This window comes from Salvia miltiorrhiza, chromosome 2 (genome assembly GCF_028751815.1).
Source record: "Salvia miltiorrhiza cultivar Shanhuang (shh) chromosome 2, IMPLAD_Smil_shh, whole genome shotgun sequence".
NCBI classification, from domain to species: domain Eukaryota; kingdom Viridiplantae; phylum Streptophyta; class Magnoliopsida; order Lamiales; family Lamiaceae; genus Salvia; species Salvia miltiorrhiza.
In genome coordinates, this window is record NC_080388.1 from 47,303,942 (window position 1) to 47,326,365 (window position 22,424).

General features: G+C 36.4%; 3 protein-coding genes across 4 annotated transcripts; 2 read left to right on the forward strand and 1 right to left on the reverse strand.

Moving 5' to 3' along the window:
• The first annotated feature begins 488 nt into the window (after positions 1-488).
• LOC131011772 (uncharacterized) lies at positions 489-2,231 on the forward strand. Its single transcript, XM_057939612.1, has 5 exons — positions 489-1,007; positions 1,094-1,159; positions 1,251-1,330; positions 1,394-1,596; positions 1,911-2,231. Exons 1-5 carry the CDS (start codon positions 847-849, stop codon positions 1,989-1,991), a joined length of 591 nt encoding a protein of 196 aa, XP_057795595.1. The 5' UTR covers positions 489-846; the 3' UTR covers positions 1,992-2,231.
• A 7,336-nt stretch (positions 2,232-9,567) lies between these two features.
• LOC131009627 (uncharacterized) lies at positions 9,568-11,010 on the reverse strand. Its single transcript, XM_057937040.1, has 3 exons — positions 10,538-11,010; positions 10,303-10,369; positions 9,568-10,113 (listed from the first exon to the last, which is right to left on the reverse strand). The coding sequence occupies exons 1-3, from the start codon at positions 11,008-11,010 to the stop codon at positions 9,568-9,570; spliced, it is 1,086 nt and encodes a 361-aa protein (XP_057793023.1).
• A 7,041-nt stretch (positions 11,011-18,051) lies between these two features.
• LOC131011773 (uncharacterized) lies at positions 18,052-20,668 on the forward strand. 2 transcript variants are annotated; one of them, XM_057939615.1, is made up of 5 exons: positions 18,052-18,565; positions 18,657-18,719; positions 18,833-18,903; positions 19,057-19,259; positions 20,375-20,668. In XM_057939615.1, the coding sequence occupies exons 1-5, from the start codon at positions 18,369-18,371 to the stop codon at positions 20,483-20,485; spliced, it is 645 nt and encodes a 214-aa protein (XP_057795598.1). In that variant the 5' UTR covers positions 18,052-18,368; the 3' UTR covers positions 20,486-20,668. The 2 variants fall into 2 exon arrangements, with proteins under 2 accessions (XP_057795598.1, XP_057795596.1); XM_057939613.1 differs by having other exon boundaries at positions 18,064-18,565; positions 18,830-18,903.
• Positions 20,669-22,424: the final 1,756 nt, after the last annotated feature.

Sequence of the window (22,424 nt, forward strand, 5' to 3'; positions counted from 1 at the left end):
AAAAAAATATAATTAAAATTTTCAATTAGCCAACAGTTATATGAAATAAGCTGAATTAATGTGGATAAAATTTCATTTGAACGGTAGTTGTGACTTAATAACGCTGCCTAACTACCACTAAATCGAACATGCAACATTAGCACACACCTATATACTATGTGATATAATATTAATATTAATTTGGCCATAAAAAACACATGGGATTGGTGCGAGAGAAGCTGGCCAGCTTGGACAATTTTTTTAAAAGTTACTAGTAGACAAAGTCCAAATTATATTATTGCAAGTAACTGCTGAGAAAGCAGATAATATTCGTCAAAAAATAAAACAGATAATACTGATTGAATAGTCCTATGGTGCATTTCACCCAATTACAGATTTGGACGTTATTCTCGAGTTTCCGTACCAGAAAAGATAACCCGAGTAAGAGATAATGTTTAATGACATAAATGAATATGAAATATTCAAGGAGGAAGAAGAAAGCAGACTGATATGATATTATTAATTCGTTGTCCTATATTTTCTACAGAAAATAAATAAATTAACGGTGAGAAGTCAAATCCTCACAGAAGGTAGAAAAAAAGAAATTTTCAACAAATTAATTACCTCTTCTTCTTTATTATTATTCCCTTCAACAATATTAAGCGCGTTTACCAATTAACCAGCATTTCTTGGAAACTCATATTCCTACGTTTATTTGTATATACAGTGCACGCATTTCCTTCTCGGTAACTATTTCTTGCCATTTTCATCAACACATCCCTCCATTAGCATACTGGTTTATTCATACACAGACATTAATTCCTTCTTTTCATCTCTACATTCAACAAGAAAAACACTAGTTTGATTATGTCGTCTGCGACAAGATTCATCAAATTGATTTCAAGATTTTCTTCTCAATATCCGGCGTCGAATATATCACAGCTCAGGCATCATGGCATATCTCAGAACTCCGGTTATCGGTATCTTAACAACTACACAAGAATGCAGATGTCTAACACACACAAAAGGTACAATAAATCTCTATTTAGATTCTTGATAAATTTGAGTGATTAGATTATCTTGTATCATCATTTGCATCACATGTTTTCCCCAGAAATTTGTCTGTAAATAGTGGTGGTGGTGTTCAACCAAGTGCTCCATTACCTCCATCTTCATACTGGTAAGTATTCTTCACGAATTCTACCTAATTCTTAATTACACCATATATCAAATATACTTGAATTTGATGGAGATCTTTAATATTTGTGTAGGAAGTGGATTCTTGGATTAGTGGTTTCAATTATTGTACCGTCTACGAGCAGCACATGGGGGCCTTTTCTCCAACTCAAAAGTAAGTTTCAATATCACACATTCACTAATTGTTTAGGGTTTTCATTATAAATCATTTTTGTAGATGATGTCGATACGGCGGTGGAAACGCTCGAAGGAATAGTGGAGGTTGTAGAGAAAGCGGCGGAGATAGTCGACAAGGTGGCGGAGGAGATCTCCGACGACTTGCCGGAAGGTCGGAAACTGAAGAAAGTGTTGGAGGTGCTGGAGGATGCGGCTGAAGCTACAGCTCGAGATGCTCATACTGTCGGAGATGCGATTGACAAGGTAATACTACAATTCTAAATAATCATTAATTATATTAAAGAGCTTAGTAATTAGGTATTAGAATACGAAATAGATTTGATTTAGTTAACACGCATGTGCAATGTGGCTACGTACGCCAGTGGTTAGAATAATTAATCTACAAGATAAGTCAGTCAAAAGATGCCCTGTTGTATCGAACGACTCAGTCAATTGTTTGGTTTTCAACCTCGAATTGGATTATGTGTATAATGGTGCATATATAAACCTAATTAATTAACGCATTATTTTTTACTATAATTTATGGGGTAATGATGGTCTGTATTTGACAATTGCAGTTTCAAGAAGTGGAAGAGAAGATCGAAAACATAATGGGTAAAAGTAGTGAAGCCATTGATGAGAGTCCCAAAGGGGAATGAGAAATAATTATCAATAAAGAATTTCGTCTCAGTTATGAAGTCATTGATTGGTGTACATACAAAGACTTTCATTTTGTAGGATGAAATCGCTAGCACTTTTTTTTTTTTTTTTTCATATTTATGTTCATATATTCTTTTCAGTTGCAAAAGTAGATACGTATGATAAAGAAAATGAAAATAGAGGGGTGTTATAGACATTATATAATTAAGCTTGAAATTTACTAGAGAAATTCTTTTTTATTTTCTTTTATGGAGATGGTTAAAAGAAAGTACTCCCTCCGTCCCGCGAAGCTTGATCACTTTCTTTTCAATATGGATTTTAAAGAATTAGTATTTAGTGTGTTAAGTGTTGGAGATGAAAATGTGAAAATGTGAATAAAGGGATAAAGTTTTGTCATATAAGGAAAGTGATCAAGTTACATGGGACAACCCGAAAAGGAATACTGATCAAGCTTCGCGGGATGGAGGGAGTACAATTTTTCGAGCCAATTAATATAAGGATGTGTTCTTTATATTGCAAATTTATCATAAAATACTATGGAATATGTTGCAAAATTATCATAAAAAAATTAAGGAATAAGATAAACACTGCCCAAGGTTAAAGTGGATGGTTCGATCTTTTCCATCTGTTCATCATTTTTGGAGATAAACTTCATAAGCAAGTCCTCAAAATTCGATTTCTTCTCCTCATTAATGATTTCATTTGTCATTGAAAATCCGAGTTGAGGCTTCAAATCTAGAGATTTTCATAAGACAAATTTAGGTGAGGCGGAATACGTGTATTTATGATACTGATGTTCTCTTTGAAAACCTCCTTGGTTGCGTCTTTGGAATCCATGACCTTACTGTCCATGTTGGTAATTGTTAAAATTTCTGTTGTTGACAAAATTTGCATCCTCTGTGGCTCTTCCACACTTGTTCAATCTTCACTTGTGCCAAAGCATCAATCTTTGTAGTTAATTCAACGATTTGAGTTGCCAACATAGCAATTGGAGCATAACTCATGGTAGCAGTAACTTTCTTCAACAAAACCTTCTCGGCTAGCCATTGATAGTCTGTAGTAGTCATGCCATCAATAATCTCCAAAGCTTCCGCACTTTCTTTTTTAAGTAGGGATCCCCACGTTGTTGTGTCCATGAATATCCTCGTTCTCTCTTTACAGGCATTCTAGAACATAACTACCTGTGTTCCCTCATAAAAATCATGATTTGGGCACTTCCTAAGCTTCTCCTTGTACTGCTCCCAAGTTTCAGACAATGTTTCTCTATTAAATTATTGAAACTGAAGTATTTTCATCTTGAGGTTTAAGAAAGAGACCGGTAGGATGAAATTTGAGTAGAAATTTAAGTGTCAGATCCTCCCACGTGATGGATTTTATCCTAATTACAAGGTGTGATACCAAGCTTTTGCGTTGTCTTGTATAGAGAATGGAAATAGATGAATTCAGATGCCATCATCGGGAACTCCATTCATCTTGACAGTGCTACAGATTTCCAAAAACCGTGCTAGATGCGCATTTGGGTCCTCTACTAGGCTGCACCATACTGGTGTTGTTGTCGAGATCAACATCGATTCCAACTCAAAGTTCTTAGCATTGATCCTCAGAGGCTTTATGTAGTGGAATTTAGAATTGAAAACGTCATTAATCGAAGGTTAGTTTTTTAGTTTCTAAGTTGGCTTGAGCATCAAACAACTGTTGCAGTTGGCTATTCAGTACATGAACTTTCTCTTGGGTTGCCATGAAGTCTAACTTTCTCTTTATATACTGATTGTTGTTACTACGACATGAAGTTTCAATCTCGGGATGAAAATGTTCTAAACGTTGCCACCAACAATGTGTGTTCATGCACTACCTAGTAGAAACCAGAAACTCATAATCAGACACGCCGTAAGTGTACAAGTGTAATTGAGTATATATAATAACAAGTAATGTCATGTTCTACAAATACTGAAACATTATAATGAACTACTATTGATGAGGGTGATTTTGGGTGCAAATATGATGATAACCTTTGAAGTGTTTGTCAATAGGAGGAGTTTTACCCAAAAACTTGATAACATGTCGAGGCTTATAAGAGAAACTACAAAAGCTATTGGTTTTTTTTAGAGCTCAGATATGATTAAATAAACGTGTTGTGTCAGTCACACTGTGAAAGTGATAGAGGATGTGAAATACTACTAATCTGGAATAATGATATCTTGAAAAGATTAGTGATAAATCTGACAAAGCTATGCGAAGGAAGTCGCAGACCTGCCTCAATGTGTTGTTTCCACAATGAGATAATATCGGGAAGAGCATTTTTAGGGGTCTCTAAGATACTCTCAGTCCTCACTATTGTGAACTGGCAACTGAAGCTCTATAAAGGCATCACAACACACAACTTTCCTAAGGTCCCTTATCTCTCTCTAACTTTAAGGTGAGAAATAAATTAAGAAAGTCCATATAGTCTTTAGCTTTCAAAACTGTCTGCTGAACATTCTTATCTACATCTGGCGAACTTAGACTCATGCTCGAGCTCATGATGAGGTATAAAAGGATAAGGGAACATGGAATGACTAAGAGGACAAAAAACCTATGGAAAACCTACCGCTCAAACCTTACCTGAATACCTAAGCCTACGATAAAACAAGGGAACTGTAAATAGGCTAAAACGAGGAGATACATTTTCCCGAAGAAGCTATGAAGTTCGGTAATTTCCATGTCAAAATGGTTGAGAATGAGGAAGGGATTGCGATCAAGCAATCGAGGCAAGGCTAGATATAACTTAGCAAAATTAAAAACAATTACTGATGTTGGAGGTTTGCTCTCTGTGTAATTCGTGGAAAAACAATGGTAGAAACAAATGGAGAAGAAAGTGAGGAAAAAACTGTACACAGGGAGGGGTGGAGGTAATTAACATATAGGTATGGTTTAGGGTTCTGTGTAAAGTTAGGAAGTGAAATAGTTTTTAGATCGACGGTTCTAACAAAAAGGTGACAAATGCACGAGGGAGATCAAGGGCTAAGATTGAATAGGCACTTGAAAGGTTGACCTTGGACATAGAAAAAGTGACACCTATACATGTCAGCCTAAGTGACAAAGACGACAGGTTATGACAGGATGTGTTAGTTAGTGACAATAGCGGCAAAAAATGCGATAGATCTGCACACATAAAATTAAAAAACACCACAATTTCTTTAGTCTGATAGACATATGTACTGTATCTCCACCAGACTTGGGAGGGTTGCTAGATGAGGGTGATTTTAGGTGCATATCTGATCATAAGCTCTGAAGAGAAGTGCAAAACCTGAAATATGATAATATGATAAGAATTGGAGAATGCAATGGTGCATATCTGATCTTGAAGAAATAGGAGCGTTGACTTGCAGATTTAAAGAAAAAAAAGTAAAGAAGGGAATTGAAAGAAATGCATATCTGAACCCAAAAATTGCAAGACGATAAAACATCCTGTCATGGCACGGACATGTGGCAGATGGTGATTTGCACTTCTCGAAAACTCAATCCGGGGAGCCGTTGGAAATTTTCTTGTACAACAGTGACATGCCATGTCATCACCCACATCCAGTGCGTGAAGGTCTAAAAATGACACAAATGCCCCTCAACGAAAGGAAGTGCAGACCCGAGAAAACCAAAATGCCCCTCTGTTGGCAAAATTGAAATTTCTATTTTATCCTTACTTTGTGAATTCTATAAATAACATGTAATTTTAGTTGTAATCCAATTCATGCAATCTAAACAAACCGAAAGGCTGTCAATTTGAATATATTTCACTTAGTTCTCTTAAGTGTTCTTCAAGTTCATCGTGTGCACCTTCTGTCCACGGCTCATTCTCCCCGTTCAATTTCCTCAGTAGGTCTGTTATAGACTTAATTAGTTTAGATTTGATGTTGAGTCCAAAATCCAACTCAACTTACTATCCTAAACCATAATTATCTATCTAGGTTAAGGAAAAAATGGAGTTGATTTAAAGCTGGACATAAAATAAATAAACATTGTAAAGAAACAAGAGTTTGGATAGAGAGAAAGATATCCTAGAGCTTCTGTTTCAACAGATTTAGGAAATCAAATAAATTCTGATCAATCAATCATTCTCGAACTCAATGATTCCTAAGACAATCACGAGAAAAGTTTAAACCCACTCCTGTCGCGAATAAACCGAAGATTACATGCAAGACTATTGTCATTAAATCACACTTAGGAATACAACTCCCAACAGATCATAAGACTATAAGTCCTTGCACTAATCTCAAGTCATTCCAGCTAATATTGAAAAGCATGTTCCATGTTCTTATTCAAGCATTAATAACCATATCCCAATAAATCATGCAAAATTAAGAACATGCATGCATCAATGCAATAACTCATGCAAATTGGTGGCCAATCAATTAAGCAAACAATAAAACTAAGAACGTGAAAAGGGGAAAAAAATCTAGATTAATCAATCAAAATAGGTTGAAAAATTCGTCATTTGTATACTCACTAACCCTAGGATAAAAGATTATTAGTTACATAGATACATGAAAACTACTAACAATGAAAAATAAAATCATTCAACAATAAAATCTGTAGGAAAAATATATAGCAGAATCTCACTATCTCTTGCTTTGACTCCACATATATTCTCTTCTCGAGATTCAAGCTCCACAATGCAAAACTTTAGAAAATAAAGGCTATGCTTGTTTTCTTGAAGCTTTCAGGGGTATTTATAGTCTAGGGTGTCAGATACCATATGGACTCAAGTGAAAATCGAATTCATGCCTAAAATCTATCAAAACCCGTCATTCATCGAGCAAACACGTGGGCTCGGGCAGCAAAGGTACGTGACCGCATGCTAAAAACTATCTAAATTCGGCTACGGACCAGGCCGCGCGTCCAGGCCACGTGCAAATTTCAACTTTGTGCAATGATTTTATTTCGGCTAATTCTTTTTCGTCCGTGATCTGATTTTCGATCTGTTTGCTCACATAAACTCGTATCGAGATGAACTTTAACTATTATCAGATTTTGTTTCCTAATTCATCTTCAATATTCCTGTAAATTTATTCAAAATATAAGGGACTAACAAGTTCTCGACAACAAAAACAACTAAAGCTCAAAATAACCACCAAACACACAATTCACTACAAAATTGACATCATATCAACCTTAGAAACATAGAAAAGTGTGTATTCGTCATATTCATATACAAATACAAAATCACAATATTCATCTTGATTCGATTCATTTACAACCCTAATCAATATTCCATAATAATATTATCATGAATTGGAAATAAACGAAAATAGGTTGTTTCATTTTTTTTTTCTTTCTATTATGCCCTAGAAAAATTATCCATCTTAAAAAATACTCCCTCTGTGCACAAAAAATAATCTTACAAGTAAATAACACGAGATTTAATAAAAATGGTTGAGTGTATTGTGAGTGTAGAAATGGTCCCACTTAAAAATAATGTTGATAATGATAATTTATTTTATTGTGAATGAAAATAGGTCCACCACATCATAGAAAGTTCCCAAAAATGACAAAAAGAAGTATTTTTTGTGGACGGAGAAAATATGAAAAAAAAAGTAAAAATACAGTAAAAATATACTCCCTCCGTCCACTAATTCAAGGCCTTCTTTCCTTTTTGGGACGTCCACCACCTTAAGGCCTACCTATTTTGGGTAAGAATTTATTCATATTTTAATTGAAAAAGTCAAGTTGTCTTTAATCAATAAAACTTAATTAATCTAATTAAACCCACCTAAATCCATTAAACCCACCTAAATTCATTTAACCTACCTATCCAAATTAAATCCACGTACACTACATTAATCAAAAACACCTCATTTCTCATTCTTATCAAACCCTAGCCGCCTCATACTTCTTCCCCATTCGACTGTTCTTAGCTTCATCCTTCTCCCAAACCCTAGCCGCCTCCTTCTCCATCTGCGATCTGTGAAAATGTCCCAGTGGGATCACATTCCTACACCACCTAGTGTCGATTTCACTCTCGACGCTCCATCCATCCATTCGACGCCTCCTGCTTACCCATTTTCTTTCGATACCCCCTCTGTGTTGTTGGAGGATTATGAACCCTCCTCTGATTTCAGCGAGTTTGTACCAGAAACAAACATGCTAGACTCCAACGAAGTTGACGGAGTAGAGATGGTGGATCTCGCTGTTGACGAGGAAGAGACGCCGGTTGCTGTCGCCAATGACGAGGAACAGACGGCGGTTGTCGCCGGAGTAGCCCTGCAAGAATCTGAGGCTGAATCGAGCTCTGGTGGACTCGCCGTTGACGGTGGAGAGACGCCTCCCTCCGCTGACCCGCGGTCCTGGAAGTATGGGTTGAGTCAACCCCTTATCAACATCATGTTGATAATGTTTCCGGGCCTAAAAAATGTTTTCTAATCAGGTTTGTGTTGGTGTTCTTGTTGTGCGATCTGTGATCTTGTATGTGTTCTTGGAGGTTCGTGTTAGTGTTCTTGTTGTGCTATCTGTGATATGCTCTTGTTCTTGTTCTTGGAGGTTTGTGTTGGTGTTCTTGTTCTTGGAGGTTTGTGTTGGTGTTCTTGTTCTTGGAGGTTCTGTGATATGCGATCTGCTCTAGTTCTTGTTCTGTAATCTTGTTCTTGTTCTTGTTCTTGGAGGATTTGTGATATGTGATCTGCTCTTGTTCTTCTGCGATCTGTGATCTTGTAAGTGTTCTTGGAGGATATGTGATATGCGATCTGCTCTTGTTCTTGTTCTTGTTCTTGGAGGTTTGTGTTGGTGTTCTTGTTCTTGGAGGATCTGTCATATGCGATCTGCTCTTGTTCTTCTGCGATATGTGATCTTGTTCTTGTTTCCACTGTAACTTGTGCGATCTGTGCTTGTTCTTGTTCTTGCAGGCCTATGATGTGTTTTAGCTGAGGACAGACTAGTTAAAAGCCACCACTAGGGCTTGTAAATCCCTAGTTTATGGAGGTTTGTGTTGGTGTGATTGTTCTTATTCTTGCAGCCCTATGATGTGTTGTACCTGAGGGCAGAGCAGTTAAAAGCCACCACTAGGTGTGTAAATCCCTAGTTTTTGGAGGTTTGTGTTGGTGGTGTTCTTGTTCTTGTGCAATGTGTGCTTGTTCTTGTTCTTGCAGCCCTATGATGTGTTGTACCTGAGGGTTGAGCAGTTAAAAGCCACCACTAGGTGTGTAAATCCCTAGTTTTTGGAGGTTTGTGTTGGTGTGATTGTTCTTGTGCGATCTGTGCTTGTTCTTGTTCTTGCATCCCTATGATGTGTTGGTATTGTTGGATGTTAAAGCCCTATGATGATGATTGACTGAGGGTTTAGATGAAAGCCACCACTAGGGCTTCATTCTCTAGTTCTTGGAGGTTTTCTGCAATCTGTGATTTGTGTTATGTGGGTTTAGATGTGAAGCCACCACTAGGTGAGTAAATCCCTAGTACTTGGAGGTTTAATACACAATCTATGATGCATAATTTTTACAAAAATAAAGGCTGAGACTAAAGCCCAATATTTACATGATAAACAACCCTAGTGAGTTGTTTCTACTGTAAATACCCACAAAATCAGTTCCAACAGCCCAATACTAACCCTTAGTTGAAGCCAAAATGAACCATAAGGGCCCCAATGTCATAACTTGTGCCTACATCCTTTTCAAATTGCAGCACATGTTGTAGGCTGTCCTTGAGTAGTTCTTCATCCACTTGTATGCATTCAGGCAGCATTCTCAATCTCAAGAGTCTAGCTTTGTTTAAGTGTGGAATCTTGTAGTCATTGCTTCCTTTAGCTTGCATAATCTCAGTTAAACACCCTTGCAATGTCAAGAAGACATTGTTTAGGGTAACTGATGAAAGCTCTTGGAAAGAAGTCACTACATTCTGCACTAAGCCTTCAACTGTTGTTGCCATCTTGTCATCCTGCAATGATTGTATAGCCCTGAAAAAACCTAAGTCATTGACATTTAGGTCAGGGGAGTTGGCTGGTTGGCAGACTAGGTCTATCTTGAACCCATCACTGTTGGCAGCAACAATAAAATCTGGATCATCCTTGTTGAAATGTGGTCTTGCATTATCCTGTTGAATGATGATATGCTTAATGCCAGCTGATTTTGGCCATTTCTCTTTGATTGCTGGTATAACCTGAAATAGGAATCTAACTATATGATGAACCTATTGTTTATGGTCTGATAGTTGAAATAAAACATGTTATGTGAGCATTACCTGATTGATAATGCATTCTTTGGTAATCTCTTTGGTTATTGACTGAATTGGCTTCACTTCTAAGACTCCCTTTGCTCTATTTTTTTATTTTCTCTTGGTTGGCTCAACTGTAGTAAATGGAAAGATCCCAATCTTTCCATCGAACAACTCTTGCCCATCTGCTGAAAATTGTGGCCTGGCGACAGCACACATAAACATCACTTTTGTGATGAAACGTTTAGATATTGTTGCTCTATATAGATCTGTCTCATCAGGGAGTAGATAATATCTGTCCGACGTCTTGGTCATATAGAACCATTTCTCGTCTATATGAACAACGTTGTGCATGCTTTGATAACTGTACCTTGCCATTGTTGCATCATACACAACATTGCTTAAGCAATACTTCATCCTTGCTATCTTGTTCACATCGGTTAACAGAGGTTTGATTGCATTTGTATGTGGTCGTAGTTCCTTTCGTTTGATCCAATTACCAAGTAAGCTCTTGCTAACTCCTAGCTTGACAGCCATTTTTCGTATGGTTGACCTCTCTAGAATGGACAGTGATTTAACCTTCTCAACATCTACCTGCATCCTATCTTTATGTATCACTCCTTTGCGACTTGAACTGAATATAACAGGTGCACCTGATTGGATTTTCTCTTTTGTTTTGCTCCAGAAACGGCGAACAGTTCGGCGCCCTATTCCAAACATAGAAGCTGCCTCCTTTTGCGCTCTGTCATTGCATCTCCCGTTGTTGCTATTTGCGAGAAGCCAATGAGCCAACCTATTTTGCTCTTCAGAATTTAGGATTTTCCTTTTGCTTATGAACTCCATGCTTGTAAATTTTCTGTTTTGATTAGGCTTGAATTAGTGTTGTAAAGGATCCAAAAATTGTGTTTAAATAGGTGCTGTACTAAAAAATTTGGAGGGAGCTGAAATTTTTTTGGCATTCCCTCCATAAATTATCGTGAACTGAAATGAATTTGGTCTTGGGGCTTTTTTAATTTTTGTGTGTCAGCATTTCCTTTAATATTCTGTAAATTTATGGTGGGACCCTTTGCTTTATTGAAAACCGGCTGCCTTACTTAACAGGAGAGAGAAATCAACAAATTTAATCAATTCTCTAATTGGTTTGACTTTAATAACATGTGGATCCCTTTCTCCACTTAACTAATAAAAATACACTTTTTCTTAAAACTCGTGTTTTGCTCCTTAGGTCCTGAATTAGTGGACGGAGGGAGTATATATTTTTCACACTTTTCTATAAAAGGAAACAGACCCTAATAAAATTAAAAGGAAATTGGTATATATTCTAAAGGGAAAATTCCGTCCACTAATTATATTTTTCTCTGTTCTAAAATGCCATATTGTGCATATCCATTTTGCGCATGAGGCTAGCAGATGAAAAATTCGATTGAAAATATGTCATTCGTTTAACTCATTAAGATATATTTTACGTGTCCAAAAAAAAACACTTATTTTTGTTATTTTAAGATGTTCATAAAAATTAGTCATTTTTTCATTTATGAACAATATCCCATTATACACTGGATCTTTTTCTTCACACACAACACAATTAATTACTCCCTCTGTCCCCCAGTTTCATACACTTTTGTCATTTTAATCAGTCACTCAATTTTATGCCTTTTGTTTTACTTTTAGTATAATATACTCCACACAACCCCATAAAAAGTGGGACTCTTACTCCACTTTAATAATTTAACACTCTCATAAAGGTAGAACATTTATTCCACTCACAACACACTCAACCATTTTAATTAAAACTTGTGTTATTCTGAAAGGGGCATGAAATTGGGGGACGGAGTGAGTATCAACAATACATTTTAGGTTAAATCTTTTCTCCACTCATAATACAATTCAACTATTTTTATTAAAACCTGTATCGTCCATTTTTTAGATTATTTTTTGTGAACGAAGAGAATATTTTATTTTTTTACTTTGACATCTCGAATCGCGTACATATAGCACGTGACTAAATCTCAGCAAAACAGTCCACGACTCCATGCTATAACTTTCAAATGGCAATTTGAGAAATGCAAATGTTCAGTTGGTGAGCATCTTTAGAGGCGCAATTCCACGCCGGGCTCAAGTGAGGAGAGAGAATGTCGTGTTCTATGCACTGCCCAATAAGAAAATAACAGAAATTTTTTTTGAAAAATCTGGGTGACGGAAATATTGATTTTTTTATTATTGTGTTCTAGCCGTTGCAACGTCACTCTTCCTTTTTTTTTTTTAATTGCATTTTTCTTCTATAAATACTACAACCCTCTACTTCAAATTTCACACTAATTTATTCTTCCTCTTCATTATATTTTAATTTATCTTCCTTTCATTTTATTGTGCTAAAAAAGATATAGGATAATTGGGGAAATTGGTGGAGCAACCACCCCCAAAATTTGGCCCCGTCTCCGAGCAATCCAAATTCGTCCAACGATGCTTTTTTGCCGTTCTTTCAAGAATCAAACGCCTTACCTATGGCGGGTCTTGAAGGAATAAATTTAAACATCAATTTTGCGGCGAACGATAATGTGGCAGAGATACCCATCATGTCGATAGAGACGAATCTCATATGCACCTTGTGGGCCGAGGCTACGTTCAACGCCGTGAAGGGAGTGATCAAAAGGCTCTCATTTATTGGGGATGCATCGTCACCAAGTACAACGAGCAACGACCTCTCAATACCATTTGACGCAACGTGAAGCAAATCAATTCGCCTTTCCAACGTGTCAAAAAGAACGTCAGGTGTGAGAGGCCATCTATGACAAATGTCGAGCGAATTGGGGCTATGACATGAGCGATGGTAAAATAATTGATCAAGCGGAACAATTGTATGCATTCGATCATGGGTTAATTCAAATATCACCATGTGGGCATGTGCTCCGTGAATCTCAAAAATTCATGTCTATCGGCAAGAATGTTCACTCTGCCAAACGTTTGAAGGGATCGGACGGTCGCTACACGACGACTTCTAGCGAGCTGAGCATCTCAACGAGGCCCCAAGGCTAAAAGCCAACGAAGAGAGACAAAGAAAAATGAAAGAAAAAGGCAGAGTTGTCGCGACCATGAAAAACATGGTGAAAGTCATAGATATTTCATCCTAAACCCAACGGGACCTCGCCGACTTCATCCTCGTGGGCAAGGATATGTCGCAGATGAATCCCGACGAGTTGGAGGTTCATATGAAAAAGGTTGTGGAACTCAAACGTCGCCATGAACTTTAAATTTCAGTATTGTAGGCTTTTTTTTTTTTTTGAATTAATTTAGGCTTTTGTTTATTTTAATGTCATTTTAATTTTTAATTAATTTAGTGTTAAATTTTAATTTAAATGAATTTTATGTTGTTAAATTTAATGTTTAATTTAATTAAAAAGTATATCAAAATAAAGATAAAATGAAAAAAAAAATTAAGAGCTCTGGTGTAGAACGTGCTCAGAAATGATGAGGATCATTTAAGAGCCCTTGAGGATCTCTCGTATGTGGATGTTCTTAGAGTCGTATTATATATACAAAAAAGAGTGAATCATTCAATCATTAAGATTACTGGTATATGTATTATTTTGATAGATAAATGGAGTACTTGAGTTGGCATTAAATTCAAGGTAAAATTTTTATTTATTTTTCAATTTGATTAATTTAAGAGTGAATATAGTAACTTTATAAGTTCTGTACAATATATATATACATATGGTTCAAATGAAACCTTCTTTCTGTGAAAATTGTGAGAAATAATTTAAGAGTGGCTTATACGTTGACAAATTGTGCCTTAGCTTCATACCGACCTAGCATCTAGCTAGCTTAAGCTAATCTAGCCACAATTATATACAGTATATCAATTTGTACACATATTTAATTATATACGCGCGGTTGATGGTCCTTATAGATGCAATAACGCCGACAACTTACTCCTAAGGTCGACGTCCATGTCAGAAAACTGAAAAAAAAAAAAAAAAACTTCGTGGTTTACTTGCATTGACCGATGATCTCCTTTGAATACAAATGAGCTCATAAAATATAATTGTATTTTAGATAAAAGATAAGACAATTGGTTTGTGTACATCAAAATTCATAATTTTAATTTTTTTATAAATAGATATCATATTTGTTATGTTTCTATATATACAACTATAAAATTATATTTTTCTTTACATATTTAATTTATTTTCATTGAAGCACAATTAGTTTGTCGGTAATTAATTTCACATTTCTATGTTATTAATTTAGTTTGTAATTTCTTGGTAATGATGTATTTTCTATTTGTTGCTCAATTTTACTTTTTGGCATTTTAGCATTTTTATTATAATTAATTTTTTATTTTTATTTTTATTATATGCAACTCTTATGCTTAAAAAAAATATAATAATTATATAAAATATTGTGGGGGGCGCGAACGCCAGCCCAGACCTGGCGCGCGCGCCCTTCCCAATGCCGCGTCGTCCATCTTCGAGCCCAGCCTCGTCATCCATGCCCGGCTCAAAATGCAATTTCATGGTCACAAAAAAGAATGTGTTTTGAATTAAAAAATAAAAAATAAAAATAAAAATTCGATTTTTTCAATGGAAAGAATGGCAGATTTATGGGAACGGCTCTCTTACCTTTTTTTTTTTTTTTTTTCCTTCTACCTATGTTATTCATCATCTATAAATTGTCCATCATCCATTCACTTTCACACCCTCTTCTCATTCTTCTTTTTTTTTATTTCATATTTTTTTTGTGCAAAAATCATGGAAGATGGTTTGGCTAAATATTGGAGCAATCACTCCCAAAATTCCTCTCCCGCCAATCCAAATTCTCCCGACAATGCATTCTCGTCATTCTCTCAATCTTCTAATGCCTTTCAAACGGCGGGTCTTAAGGGAATAAATTTGAACGCCCAATTTGCGGCTACGACCGACCCAGAGGTGGAGGAGATAGCATCCATTCTGCCGTCTACCAAACAAAGAGGCGACTACATCCCGACGGAGACAACACTCGTGTGTCATTTATATGCTGAGGCCACATGCGACTCCATCAAAGGCTCCGACCAAAAAGTAGCAAGTGATTGGGGCGATATCCTCAAAAAATACAATGCTCAACGGCCCAAGGCACGATCCAACGCGATGTGAGGCAAATAAAGTCTCACTTTCAATGCATGCAAAAGGACGTAAAGTTGTGGGAAGCCATCTATGAGAAGCGCCAAGCAAATTGGAGCTCCAACATAAGCGACGAGCAAATCACCTCTCAGGCACAACAAATTAATTTACGCTTTCGAGCACGGTGGTATTTTCAAGTACCCACATGCTTGGCATGTGCTTCGCAAATGTCACAAATTCGCGACGATTGGCGAGGATGTCCACTCATCCAAACGTTCCAAGGGCTCAGATGGTCGCCATACGACCACCTCTAGCGAGCAAAGTATCTCCACAAGGCCCTAAGGCCAAAAGGCGACAGAAAGACAAAGGCAAGAAGAAGGCGGAGTCGTCCGGCAAACAAACTCAAGCATGCGAGGCCGTGGAGAACATGGTCAAGGCTATGGGCATCTTCTCCCAAGCCCAACGCGACCTCAACGACGACATCACCATGGTTAAGGATACCTCTGGCATGAAACCCGACGAGTTGGCTCACCACTTGAAGTTGGTGGAAGATATCAAGAAACGAAACAATTTATCATAGATTGTAGTAGTTTTTTTATGCTTTTTAAAATTTAAGTAATTTAGAACTTTATTTTATTGTAATGTAATTTTCAATTTCAATCAATGTAGAATTAATTTTTAATTTAAATGAAATTTATGTTTTTAATATTGAAAACAAACACTAAAATTTAATATAAATTAAAACAAAAATTCAAGAGCCAAAGGGTTAACTCACCAATGTGGGGTGTTGGGTCACAATTAGGGGGACCATATTTAAGAGCCAAGGTTGGCTCACCACTGTGGATGCCCTAAATCTCTTAAAATGGGTATGATTGGGTTGAGATGGATATTGATGATATGAAAGAGAGAGAATTTAATTAAATATTGAAAAGGTTGAGTGATTGCTGTTAAATGTTAATGGTAGGATCAAGACAGTAATTAAAATTGATTTTATTGACAAATTATGTTATTGTCCTCGTATGATCAATTACTGATCAACGGTGAAACAAAAGATCCTACCCTCACTACTAGAGTGAATAAATGATCAATTAGGGTTGTAAAAGGAAGAAATTTGGCATATTTTCAATCATCATTGTCGATGAATGAAATCAAATTAATGATTTAGATTAGCTTCCAATCCCATTGTAATATTTAATTAGACCAAAATCCTTTATAATGTCAACCACACTCATAGATATTATACACGCTGCAATTATTTACGTAACAATTCAAACATCTCAAAAATAACAAAGAAGAATCCCAGCGAGAGGGGAGGAAAAGAAAACACTTTTTTGTCATTTAATTTTGTCCAGATATAGTTGTGTATGAAAAAATATGGGTTAATTGCCTCTAAATTCTTAAATTATAGTCGCTTTTCATTTTTTCCCTCAATCTTTGAACTTTTCACAAAAATCCACCAACTATTGATTTTTCCCAATTTTCCCATGACGGCAATTTCCGGCCAAATTCGATATCGAAATTATCCTATGTGGCGATATTCACTTAAAACGTGGCAAAACGACGTGTGTAGTGTATGCCACATAACCCTATACGGATGCCACACACGCACCCCTTCCCTAAATCTATCTTCTTTCTTCTCTCTTGGCAGACAGCCGCCACCTCTTTCTCGTGGCGACAATAGCCGCGGTAACCACGGCATCGCCGCCCTTTCCCCCTCTCCAAACTCTCTCTGACGCAGATGGGGAAAATCCCTAATCTGCCAAATCCCAAAACCCCAGGCTCCATCTACTTCGATTTCAATCGAACGGCAGCCGGATGATCGCTTCGCCGCCGCGGCAGCAATAACGCCGACCAGCCGCCTTCCTCCTCCATCGACCAGCTGAGAAGTAGCAACAAGGACCACCGCCCAACCCCTTACTCTCTCTCTCGACGGACTGCAGCAGTACAGGCCGCCACCGCCGCCGTCCACCGTTTGTTCCCCCTCAGGCTCATCTCACTTTCTTAATTTCTGGTCGGGAAGTACATCGCACACACCGCCACATCACCATGACAACAGCAGTGTCGCTGCACCTCCGGTGGTCCGACCGTTTCCCTTAATTCCTCTGTTCGACGCCCAACAGCAAAATCCATTGGTGTCTCCGTCTCAACCGAATAGCATCGGCCACAAAGCCAAACCTACCGCCACCGCCGCGGCGCTTCTCAGCCGCCGACGAGTCTAATTGAAACCCTAATTTTATTTGAACAAGAACACGCAAAACGACGTCGTTTATGTACAATACAGACGACGTCGTTTTATTAAGTATCCGGCGTGTCCACGTCAGATAATTCCGATTCCATGTGTGTACGGATTTGGCCGGAAAATCCATCATGAGAAAATTGGGAAAAATCAATAGTTGGTGGATTTTTATGGGAAGTTCAAAGATTGAGGGAAAAAACGGAAAGTGAATATAATTTGAGGATACAGAGAGGCAATTAACCCAAAAAAAACATTAACAAAATATATCTAGAAAAATCGAAAGTTTAGTGAAAAGGAAAAGGAAATGAAAATGAAGTGGCACGATAGGAAAATCTTAAAGTTGGAACAGTAGGTGGAATAAAAAACTTAGTAATAAATTGAAAAAAATAATAAAAATAAGCAGGACGCGGACACCCCAACAAGAATCAATTAATTATGATATATCATATACCTTTCTTTATAGAGGGACTGTTTTGGTGAGATCTAATTTATTATTTCTTCCAAAAAGCCCCAACATAGAGGAAGAAGCATTTAAAACTCACTATCAATAAAAGAGAAGGAATGGTATATTCAAAATTAACTTTGTTATCAACAAGAAAAGGTATTCACAATTTGAAAAGTCTTTTATTTTTGGAAGGAACATTTGAAAAGTAGTCTCGTCCTCTTATTTTCTTATAGCGCATCGTCCTATAATTCTGGGCCATATAGATGTACTACACTCAACACATACACATCATCATCTTCAATTCTCTTCTCCTATATACAAAACACAAATAAAAATCTTCTTCACACTTTACAATATCTACAGCAAGATCACAAACACGCTCAGTTTAATTTATTAATCTGCAAAAATCGAGCTAGGTCTCATGTTGATCAAGATCACACGAGTTTGCGATTCTTCTCTGAGTGGCTTCAATCATGAAAGCCGCACTCAGAAATCCAAAAATTTCTTACAAAATTCTGATCACAGAAACATGGTTGTTGCCTTCAACTCCAAAGATAAACAAGGTTTCCAACCTCTAAGGAGCCATACAAGATTGCAAAACTATGGCAAAAATACAAGGTATGCAAATCCCAAACAAATACTTATATAGTGTTGTTAGTTGTAATAATATATATGTGATCACAACGGTTTGATCGATTGTTGGTTTCAGAAAAATTATTGTGCATAGCGTGGAACCAGGAGCTTCGCCGCCGGGGCCTCCTTCGAATATTTTGTGAGAATCATAAATATTTTTAAGATCTTGTTTATCTATATATATTTGGTTATTGATCAGTCTTTTTCAAATTGTTATTATGTTTCTTATTGTAAAAAAAAATTGGACAGAAGCTGGGCTGTGGGTGTGGCTGTAGCAATAGTGATACCTTTCATCACTTACAAATGGGGTCCATTAATCAAGAGTAAGGATGCGTTGCATATTCTTAAGAATCTCATGAAATTCTGTATTTTCATATCTTATGCATTTAATATTTCATTAGTGAATTAATGATATAGTTAATGAGGCTTTTTTTCTGAAGTTGAAGAAATTGTGTATATATGTGATGTACGTGTAGGCAAGGTTATGGGCGCTCTGCAGATGGCGGAAGACGTGGCGGAGGCGGTGGAGAAAGCGGCGGAGAAGGTGGAGAAGATGGCGGAGGAGATCGTCGACGATATTCCGAAGGATACGAAATTGAGGGAGGTTGTGGATTTTGTTGAAAAAATTGCTGAAAGAGCAGCTGATGAAGCTGGGGCAATTGATGATTTCATTGATAAGGTCCTACTTTTTTATTTTATTTTATTTTTTTACCTATATCTCTATGTTTCGTGTTATTTCTGAACTCCAGGCTAAGCTTATTTTAAAGAGTTTATAAGCTCTTGGAGCTTATAAGATGTTTCGGGAGCTTATAAGATGTAATTTTTAAGAACTTATAAGTTGTCAAAGTATTTGAATAATTGAGCTTATAAGCTAGAGAAAGAATTTTTTTGCTAGAGAGAGAAATTTGAAGAAAAATGAACTTAAATAATATATGATGAAAATAATAAATTATAGTTGAAAAATATTTGTAAAAAGATTGTTGCATATGAGATTATAAAAAAATAAGTTGGGGTAGAGGAACTTATTTTTTGGTAGCTTATAAGCTGTTGAGGATCTTATTTTGTCAAACACTTTGAAAGAGCTTATAAGCTCTTAAACAGCTTATAAGCTGTTTTGAGGAGCTTATAAGCTTAGCCAAACACCCTCAATAGTCGGTTATTATAGTTTAATGGAGTAATTAATTAATATAGTCAAAAGTTACAGAATGATTATGATACTTAATTAGTCCGTTTCGTAGGTTGTGTTTTTCCAAGGAATTGAAAGCGACAGTATCCTACTATCACATTTAGTTATTTCGTGGCCAGAAAAATCCTCAACTACTATTGGGTATTGGACTTTTGAGTAAAACATTTTCTACTATGTAAGAGTCTATAATTCAATTATATCAAAATAATAGTTATATATTAAAAAAAATAGTGTAATTGGCTTAACTTATAATTAAGATACTGAAGGAGTTCACTAGTGACACTTAATTTTTAACTTTTTTTATTGATTTAAATTAAATATATTAATTTTATTTTGACCATGGCTGCGTAAAGGTTGATGGGATTTTGTTGGAATTAAACCTGATGCAGACGAGATGATTATGATCAAGTTGTGATAATGCTTTTATATTCACTTAATTAGAGTTTTTATTTTTTACACGAATTAAAGTTTTTTTTTTCTATTGTAAGCTTATGAGCCACTTTATTTTTTTAATTAAATATAATCTTTTGATGTGGGTGATTTGTAGTTTTATATTTCATTTAATTTATATATGTAAATATTAAATAATTTGGAGGAAAATATTGCAGCTTCAAGAAGAAGAAGAAGAAAAGGCAGAATCCCCTGTTAATTCTCTCAGTGATGAAGTTAAGAAGCCTCCAGAGGATTCAAAAGAGGAAAAACCAAATGCTGGAAATTAAATTAAACAAAAGTTCATTAAATAGCAACTTTTGCCCACTTGTTATTGGTTTCTGTTTCGAGAGCATTCAAATTAACTTTTAGCAAGGGAATTTCTCGTGTAATTATATATTTTAAGGTTTTGAATCGTTGTAATAATATTGTACGTTATTATTGTAGAGCTAATTGTTAAAATCGTTCCATAATTTTCAATGTTTTCAAAAAGAGAATTATATGTTACTTCTTTCGTCCGTTAAGATTATGTAAAATTGTTTGGGCATAAAATTTAATAAAACTGGTGATGATTTTGATGTAGTGGAGAAAAAGTCCCGCAACTTTATGAGATGTGTGGTTGAGATTGAATTTGGGTGAGTTTTTTGAAAATAAAGAGTGTTAGTAAGAATAAAATATTAAAGAGGATGGTGAGATCATTGCCTTAAAAGAAATGTGACATAATCTTGGCGGACGCCCGATATAATAATTTTTACATAATCTTGGCGAACAGAGAGAGTATGAAATTTGAAAATGAGTACTATATGTTACGGAACTTGAAAATAAGAACTATAGATTTCATTTTTTCACATTTACACTCCTATTTCGGGTTGTGATGGAAGCTATAGTCCTCATTTTGATGTGTTAAATATGAGTGTAAACGTAAAATTTGAAAGCTATAGTCTTTATTTTTTCAAATTTTGTAACATATAATCAAATTTATGAAAACATTGAAAGTCACGGTAATGTTTTAACCATTAGCTCTGTTGTATTCACAATATCAAAATAAAATAATTTTAAATGTTAGAATATTGAATAAATTTTAAAAATTGTGTGACAGTAGAAAGCCCCGGCTACTCACAAGGCTAAAGTTACTGCTTGGAGGACTTTGTGTGGAAGAATGGCGACGAGCGACAACCTTTTGAAGAGGCAAGTTCCAATAGCGAACTCGGACACCGTTTGCAAGCTCTGTAACCTTGAAGATGAAGACACAGAGCATATTTTTTTCTCATGCCTCAAGTCCACTGAAATCTGGTATGCGCTTCTCTCCTGGCTCGGTCTACAGTCGGCTCTCCCGTCTACTGGAAACGACCATCTCCTTGCTTTCATAAATCTCGGGCGTAAGAAGGATGTCAAATTTCTTTCTGGTGTTTGGATTTGTGTGGTTTGGTGTATTTGGAAACAAAGGAATATGTGCACATTTGACCATGGATGCTGGGCCAAAGACAAAATTTTTGCAGAAATAAAATCTCGGCTGTGGGGTTGGCAGAAGACTTTTCACCTGGGCTCATCTCCTTCTGATTTCAGATCTTGGTTTGATGCAGTTAGATTAGTGGATTTTTTTTTTATAAGAAAAAAGGTTTTATTGAAGCAAAGAGGTACCAGGGGTACCAGTGAACAGATGCCAGAGCAAAGCCATTACAAAAGTGATGAGGAGTAATATGTGCAGAGCAGAGAAATGATATAAGCCAAATGAGCGGGCTCCATCAGAGAAACGGGCTTCCGCAGAGGAGTCAGAGGGATGGGCCTTATCAGAGGAACGGTCTGTACCAGAGAAGTCATTCTCGCCAGAGAAATAGTTTTCGTCAGAGGAATCACCAAAGAAAGCGGGAAAATCTCCCGCTTGAGGGCAAAACTACCATTATGCCCCCGACCACGCAAGGCACGTGCTCCAGCGATGAAATTACCCTTTTACCCTTAACGTGTAATCTATAAATAGCCTTGAGCATGTACCTTGTAAACTTACGCTATCTTCATTTGCAATACAACAGCAATCGGATTTTTGTGCTTTCAACCTTACTTTTCTCTCTCGTTTCCCAAGCAACACTAGGTATAATTCAAAATCCAATGATAATACACCGATTAAATATATACCCGTTCAATCATACTTCACCATCTGGCGCCGTCTGTGGGAAATCTGGGCTAAGACGTTAGGTTCGACCGCCTGCGCATGCAGATCCGTAATTGTGG

Excerpts from the sequence above, each read along its gene's own strand:
- LOC131011772 (XM_057939612.1), top strand. The coding sequence starts at position 847 with ATGTCGTCTGCGACAAGATTCATCAAATTGATTTCAAGATTTTCTTCT. Across the intron at positions 1,160-1,250 it reads TTACCTCCATCTTCATACTG|GAAGTGGATTCTTGGATTAG; the intron begins GTAAGTATTCTT and ends ATATTTGTGTAG. Across the intron at positions 1,331-1,393 it reads GCCTTTTCTCCAACTCAAAA|ATGATGTCGATACGGCGGTG; the intron begins GTAAGTTTCAAT and ends TCATTTTTGTAG.
- LOC131009627 (XM_057937040.1), bottom strand. The coding sequence starts at position 11,010 with ATGGAGTTCATAAGCAAAAGGAAAATCCTAAATTCTGAAGAGCAAAAT. Across the intron at positions 10,370-10,537 it reads TATGATGCAACAATGGCAAG|GCCACAATTTTCAGCAGATG; the intron begins GTACAGTTATCA and ends TGCTGTCGCCAG. Across the intron at positions 10,114-10,302 it reads GGATCTTTCCATTTACTACA|GTTATACCAGCAATCAAAGA; the intron begins GTTGAGCCAACC and ends TTCCTATTTCAG.
- LOC131011773 (XM_057939613.1), top strand. The coding sequence starts at position 18,369 with ATGTTGATCAAGATCACACGAGTTTGCGATTCTTCTCTGAGTGGCTTC. Across the intron at positions 18,566-18,656 it reads AACTATGGCAAAAATACAAG|AAAAATTATTGTGCATAGCG; the intron begins GTATGCAAATCC and ends TGTTGGTTTCAG. Across the intron at positions 18,720-18,829 it reads GGGCCTCCTTCGAATATTTT|AAGCTGGGCTGTGGGTGTGG; the intron begins GTGAGAATCATA and ends AAAATTGGACAG.